The sequence below is a fragment of the Octopus bimaculoides genome, chromosome 1, assembly GCF_001194135.2.
Source record: "Octopus bimaculoides isolate UCB-OBI-ISO-001 chromosome 1, ASM119413v2, whole genome shotgun sequence".
NCBI lineage: Eukaryota > Metazoa > Mollusca > Cephalopoda > Octopoda > Octopodidae > Octopus > Octopus bimaculoides.
Window position 1 is genome coordinate 21,609,789 of NC_068981.1, and position 7,288 is coordinate 21,617,076.

The 7,288-nt window shown below is 36.1% G+C and overlaps 1 protein-coding gene across 2 annotated transcripts in view; it reads left to right on the top strand.

Annotated features, from left to right (window-relative positions):
• Positions 1 to 6,918: 6,918 nt before the first annotated feature.
• Positions 6,919 to 7,288, top strand: part of LOC106880662 (E3 ubiquitin-protein ligase RNF31) — a 54,230-nt gene continuing 53,860 nt past the window's right edge. For both annotated transcript variants that reach the window (XM_014930710.2, XM_014930711.2), the window contains exon 1: positions 6,919 to 6,979. In XM_014930710.2, the coding sequence (XP_014786196.1) occupies positions 6,927 to 6,979 (53 nt within the window). In that variant the 5' untranslated portion in view covers positions 6,919 to 6,926. The remainder of the gene's footprint in view (positions 6,980 to 7,288) is intronic.

Below are 7,288 nucleotides of genomic sequence, written 5' to 3' on the forward strand. Positions count from 1 at the left end.
TTTGAATTGCTCCTGACAGTGTTTGTTTTTTTACAGTAACAGCCTTGACGGTGGCAATCAGACAATCATCTGCAAGATAGAAAGCCTTTATTTTTAGAGCACAATTGTGCAGTAGGTGAGAGAAGCAGCTTACATGGGAGAGTTTAGGGTATGTTAACTTGCAATATTTCTCCAGCAGCTACCATATACTGAGCAACATCAGACACTAGTAGGAGAAAATTTTCTCATGGAACTGCCATATTTTTTAGCAAATCATCGATGATCTGAGCAACGAATGTAGCAGTTAGAGCTGATTCGAGTGGCAAACATTCTATTAAGAATGTTTTTATAGGATTTTTAACTGAATCAATAAGTACATTAATAATTTTTTTGTTATCAGTCTCATTTGATCAACAATTAAAAATATCTTTTGATCAGCCATGCAGCTCTTGCAATTTTCAACTGTGTTTAAACTAATCATATCAACATATTTTTGGCATGTAGATTGAGATGGCAGTGGTTTATTGATAGAATCAATGAGACTTCTTGAACTTGGATTAGTGAGCTTTTGTGAAGAAAAGTTGGTCTCAAAAATGCTTTGGTCACCATTGCATTCCAAGGTTTATTGTTTTCAGTAAATTTAAACAGTTTGATAGGTGGCTGTTCAATTTTAGTAGTCTTTTGAAGATAGTTTTGATGCTTTTTCCTCATTCTATGCAATTCAACAAAATGCCTTTTATGACATTTGACATTAACGAGGCACACTTTTGGGAATTCATCTGTAAGTTCAAGGGCTTTTGCCTTTCTGACTTGTTTTTGGCTTTGGCATCTGAGTTAATAAGAAAGACATAATAATCAAAATTAAAAATTACTTGAAATAGGAAAAAAAAACAGCTCAATAAGGCAATGACAAAATAACTCCACACAAAAAGATCCAGCAACAGTGAAAGAAAATGATTCAATTCAAATAACTCCAGATAAAAATTTATATAATAGTTAACAAAAAATTTAAACAATGCATAAAAAAATATGTATTGGAATATTGAGAAACAGCTAGCATATTGTACATTTACATACAGTAAAAAGAATAACAAAGAAAAGTACTTACTTTTGATGGTGAATTTAAAATTCTTAAATAACAAGCACAAAGAATTAAAACTAGGTAAAAACACTTACAATTGGATGATGATAAATAATTCCATTCTTAAAGAGTCCTGTTTCATGAATTGGAAAAAAAATGCAAATAATCAGTATTAGCAGTTGGTATCAATCACCAATAACTAAATTTATCTTCTAGAAGAACTATACAGATATGCTCAACTTTTGTTTGTGTTCAAATGACTGGACACACATAATGTCAAATAGTTTTCAATATTGAAAGGTAGGACAAGCTATAGGAAGTGCTAAGAAAGCTCAGAAGTGGTTGTTCAATACAATGCTCTACTAAAAACTAGCAGAAATATATATCAAATTTAGGTTTAATCAATACACAAAAAATACATACCAGTGAATTTATTTATTCTTTTCTGTATCTCATTAAAAAAAAATTCACAAAAAAAGTTTTTTTTATTTTTGGTTTTAACTTTGAAAAAGAGTTTTTGTGAATTTTGACTTTTATGCAAAAAAAAAAAAAAAATTGCCTTAGTAATGATGCTTCTTTCCTGGTGCATATTACTAATTTGGTAATATAATGTGGATTGCTGGCCAGATGGATTCTCCAAATTTTCAAAATAAGAGAACAGGAAACCATGATGGTCCTCTGAAGGACATTTATCCTCAGCTTCTTAGACTACTGCTCTCAACTACGGTCATCACACAATATAGAATTAACAATGGAATGTTAATTAACAATCCAATGAAGCTAAAGAAAATCATCTCAATGTAACATGTCAGCTACTGGGAAAAGCTGAAAAAGTTAAGACTCTACTCCCTAGAATGAAGGCAGGAAAGATATGCAGTGATAAATACCTGGAGAATACTGGAAGGGCATGTACCAAACTTTGGCATTGAGAGTTGTACAAACAACAGAACAGGGCACTACTGCATGGTGCCAAAGATCCCAACATCGCCATCAAAACACTGGACCAGATATTGCAACGGCTTGGGTTTCAAGGGCCCGCAGCTCTTCAATATCCTTTCAAAAAGCCTGAGAGACCTGCATGGTGTGGATGTAGATGTCTTCAAAACGAAACTGGGTCTCCCCCTGTCAAGGGTTCCAGATGAGGGGGCAGCAGCATCAAGATCTCTCATTCACTAAATGACACATATCAGAGGAAGTTTCATATAGGGACAGTGAAGGTTTAGCAAAGCTAATGGTGGTGCCCCAGCAAGGCCACAGCTCCTGAGCTGAAGCAAGTTAAAGAGTAAAGAGTTATATATTGGGCCTCATAGAGGCAGTGTGGCTAATGTCAGTGTCATGTAACCAGCACATAAAAAACACCATTTGAGCTTTGGGCTGTACAGAGGCAATGTGACCAATGCTGGTGGCATGTAAAAGCACCCATTACACTCTCAGAGTGGTTGGCATTAAGAAGGGTATCCAACCATAGAAACCATGCCAAATCAGACTGGCGTCTGGTGCAGCACCTCAGGTTCCCAGCCCTGGTCTAACTGCCCACCTATGCCAGCATAGACAATGGATGTTAAATGATGATGATAATATATAAGTATCCAATTACTGGATATTTTTATATATAGAAGTATCCAGTAAGGTGAAGGTCAGCAATGAGTATAGCAAGGAATTTAGTGGGAAAGTAGAAGTTCACCAAGGAACGAGCCTCACCCCACCTCTTGTTTATTATAGTCCTCTAGGCTATAACAGAGGAATTTAAGACTGGCTGCCCTTGGGTGCTCCTCTATGCTGATCTTATGGTTGAATTTCAGGTGTAGGAGCATGATCTGAAATCAAAGGGCCTTAGAGTTAATTTAGCAAAGACCAAAATCCTAGTAAGTAGGATCCCTTGAGGGAGATGACCCTGCTCAATATGTTGAAAAGGTGTTGGTAGAAGCTCTATATAGTGTACTCAGTGCAAGCTATGGAGATATGAAAGGTACAGGGATATCAGAGGAAGGTTAACAGAGAAAGTAGTCTTTGTATGTGGAAAATGTATGGGTACAATAAGCACTTAAAATGTACAGAAAATAGACTTCCTCACATGTCCAGGGAGATCCTTAGAAGTTGTAGATAGCTTCCATTACCTAGGCAACCAAGTTAGCAGTGGGAGAGGAAGCTCTGAAAGCATAATTTTTAGAATAAGAACAATCTGGGTAATGTTTAGAGAGTTACTACCTTTGTTCATAACAAAGGGCCTATCCTTCAGAGTTATTCGCTAAATAACAGGTTTCATTTCTTCGAATAGAACAATACGTCATATGAACTAGATTAAATAGAGCATGAAATCTGCAGACAATTAGTCATTGAAGAGAGGTAAAGTAACTGTGGCGAAAGCAGTAATTCACTTATTTAGTGGGATCAGTGTATCATTTGTGAGCATATATTTGTATATATAGTTGTGTGTGTGTGTGTATATATATATATATATATATATATATATATATATATATATATATATATATATATATATATATATATATATAGTTGTCTAGAATCACGTCAGATGCGGAGGAGGAGAGAAAATAGTAATTCAGTGAAGGAGAAGTAGTGAGAGTAACATGACTGTACGATGCTGGTGTATGCACAGTTATGCTACATAGCAGTGAAAATTTGAAAGCAATGAAACCAGTATGCTCTGCTGGATGGGTAATGCCAGTGTAAATGATTTGAGAGAAAAATTGGGTATAAGAGGCATCAGATGTAATTTGCAAGAGAGAAGACTATACTGGTATGGCCATGTGAGATGTATGGATGAGGACAGCTACTTAAAGATCTCTCATTGTGGAGAGAACCTGTGGAAGGAATAGACACAGGAAGACACGGGATGAAATGGTGAGAAATGACCCTCTGAGGAGATGACAAGAGATCAAGATTCCTGTTGATTTGTTGTGCTTGAGAAGACCTGTCAAGCTAAGTAAAATTGTGGCTGACCACACATATAGGATTGTCTTTTATGGCCATGCTCCCCCTTACACACATAATTCTGTGCTCTATCAAACTCCCCCACCACCTACTGCAGGCCCTTCCACTCTCCATGCCATCACATATGTACCATACCCACCTCCCAGCCACTCCAATGCCTCTCAACATTACTTGTTATCTCTTAACATTTCCCATTACACTCTTATGGAACATTCTCCCCTATCTCCTCTTTACTACTTCCATTGTTCCATGTGGGCAGGCCTATCTCTTTCTCGTGTTCCTTGTCCTTTTGAGATAGACAAATATCTCCTCAATAATAAGAGGTCTACCTCTGGCCCTCCGTCATACTCTAATCTCTTGGTTCCAATTCCTCTCTCAGCTGACAGGTCTTTGTCTTGCAAGCTTGCAGGTGCTGCACCCAGTACACTCTGTAAAGTGGTTGGCGTTTGGAAACGCATCTACTTGTAGAAACTGTACCAAAACTGTCAAACCGTCCAACCTATGCCAGCATGGAAAACAGACGTTAAATGATCACACACACACACATTGTTTGCATATGGGAAAATGAAAATACCTATATGATTGATAACAAATATGGGTTGATAGATTATATTAACGAAACAGAACAAGAACAATTTATTAATAAAAATTTTCAAGTCTTTCTATCTGCGAATGTAAAAATATTTCTGTGATCCCCCATTCAAGTTCCAGTTTTGACTATTTGTTGAATACTTCTGCTTTTCCAAACCTTATTTACTATCATTTTGATGAGATTTTATTATTGTTGCTGTGCTCTGGCCAACTTTGTTATAGAGGATATGTTTGGTGTCCTTAAGAATTTGTATTGTTGTTGTTTAAGATAGAAACATGTGATTGTATCAGATAGTTTATGTATAGGTTTTGTTCTTTTCATTATTGTATTGTTCTGGGCGAGACATTGGTACTCATCGCAGGTCAATATGCAGTTTACCGCCATATTTCTTGTGGATTTTATTAGTCTTTTTTTTCTTTGCACCCTTTTAAAGCCTAGCCAGGCTCATGAGCCCGGTTTCCTGGTTTCTATGGCATATAGACGTGGCTTTGTGCCCCATGAGCAGCATATGGTTTTTTCCACCCCAGATTTTAAAATATTTTTTAATTCAGTATCATCCGTGATATCCTTGTAGCTTTATCTACTTCAAGTTTCACTGTATTGAAGTGCAGGTGAGGTGAAGAGATCGATCCGATTAGATGTAATATGCTGTCTAGTGGTTTCATTGCCAGAAGATGCTCACTTTGCCGATGTGTTGAAATAAACAGTATGATCAAACGATTATGTATGTATATCCTATAGTGAACGTTCAATTACTTATTGTTATTTCTGTATCATATAATGGTTAGGAAGTCTGTCGTGTTTACAGATTATGTAGGTTCATGTCCCACAGGCAGCCTTCGATTTTTTTTGGCAGAGGTACACCACCCGTTTTTGGCGTAACAAAACCCCTAACCCTAACCGAGTGTACATATTCCTTACTTTTGCCCCCCTTTTTTTTTTAATCTAAGGTTACTTCGTAATTTAAAAACCAAGAAATAAAAGTAAATAACAGGTTTCGTTTCTTCAAATAGAACAACAATACGTCATATGAACTAAATTAAAAAGAGCGCGAAATCTGCAGACAATTAGTCATTGACGAGAGAAAAAGTAACTGTGAAGAAAGCAGTAATTCGCTTACTAAGTGAGATCCGTGTATTTGTGAGCATATATTTGTATATATAGTTGTGTGTATGTATATAGTTGTCCAGAATCACACCAGACACGGAGGAGGAGAGAAAATAGTAATTCAGTGAAGGAGAAGTAGTGAGAGCAACAGTGAGGGAGAGAGAGAGAGAGAGAGAGAGAGAGAGAGAGAGAGAGAGAGAGAGAGAAAGAAAATAATAGCAATAAGAGAAAGGAAGGGAGGAAAAAAAATCAGCGTTTCAACTTTGTAAGTATATGTGTAGAAGGGAAGTATGTGAATGTTTGTATGTGATTATTATGTACCATATTTATGTATAAAATACTACAATTAGCCGTCATTATTGACGGCACGTAGTCAGCTAATACTTGTATAAGTGTAATATTTACTTTCTTTTTTCTTTTGCTCATGAAATCTGTGTCTGTCTCTCTTGTGTGTGAGTGTGCATGTGTGTGTCAATGTCCCCGAATCAAAACATTTTCCCGTGTTAAGGGTTTCTAGAAGCTGGAAATATTTCATAGATTTCATCAGCAACAAGTTGTAAGTTATGTGGCTTTATTCTGACCATTTAGATTTGTTGATTTCCGATTAAAAATGAGAAAAAATGAAATTGAAGGTATTTTGGCTAAAAGTGGAAGTAAAAAAGTATTTTTATAATGATATAAACATATGGATCTCTGGCTTTTAATCATGTTCTGAACCTTCATTGCTTGGTATTATTAAAGGCATTTGCCCAAGGTACCATATGATCGGGAGGCAAACTTCTTAATCATATTGCCACGCCTGCATGGTAGGTTAGAATTTTTCGCGACGACGTGGTTTCTGATTGAGTTCTACTACATTTTACTTCAGACATGTGTCTCTCGTAAGTCCCTGGCCGATCAAACGAATTTAGTTGACGGAAACTCATATGTATGTATGTGTGTGTCTTAGTGTTTGTTTTTCACGGCTCAACAACTGTTGTTAGTTTTGTTACGTTCCCATAGTTTAGCTGATAGAATAAGAACTAAAAAAGAAAAAAAGTACTGAAATCGATGTAACACTTTTAACCGTAGTCTATCGGCTAAAAAAACTAGTAAAGAGTTTGTGTGTATGTGTGTGTGTGTACCCCCCTCTCTCTCTGACACACACACACACCCCCCACTGACCCACATATATATGTTTGTAACTTGCGAAGTTTAGTTTCATTTTCTGAAATGCCACCCAACGTTCAACGTCTTCTTCCTGTCGAGGAAAGTCCACAAACAAGGTAACTTGAATGCTATAGCAATATATGATCTGAGAATTTTGCTTGTTTTCTTTACCCTTGTTTGCTTAAGCTCCTTGATATTGAATTAATAGATTTAAGGATGTTATATATCTTGAAAACTTTCCTATTGAGGTACAGTAAAATCATATCGAGATAACCACGCTCTTGATTGACATGGCGATGTATGATATGAGAATTTTACTATTTTCTTTACTCTAGTTTGTTTAAGCTCATCATTATTGAATTAGTATAATTGAGGGTGTTATATATATATATATGTATATATATATATATATGTATATATATATA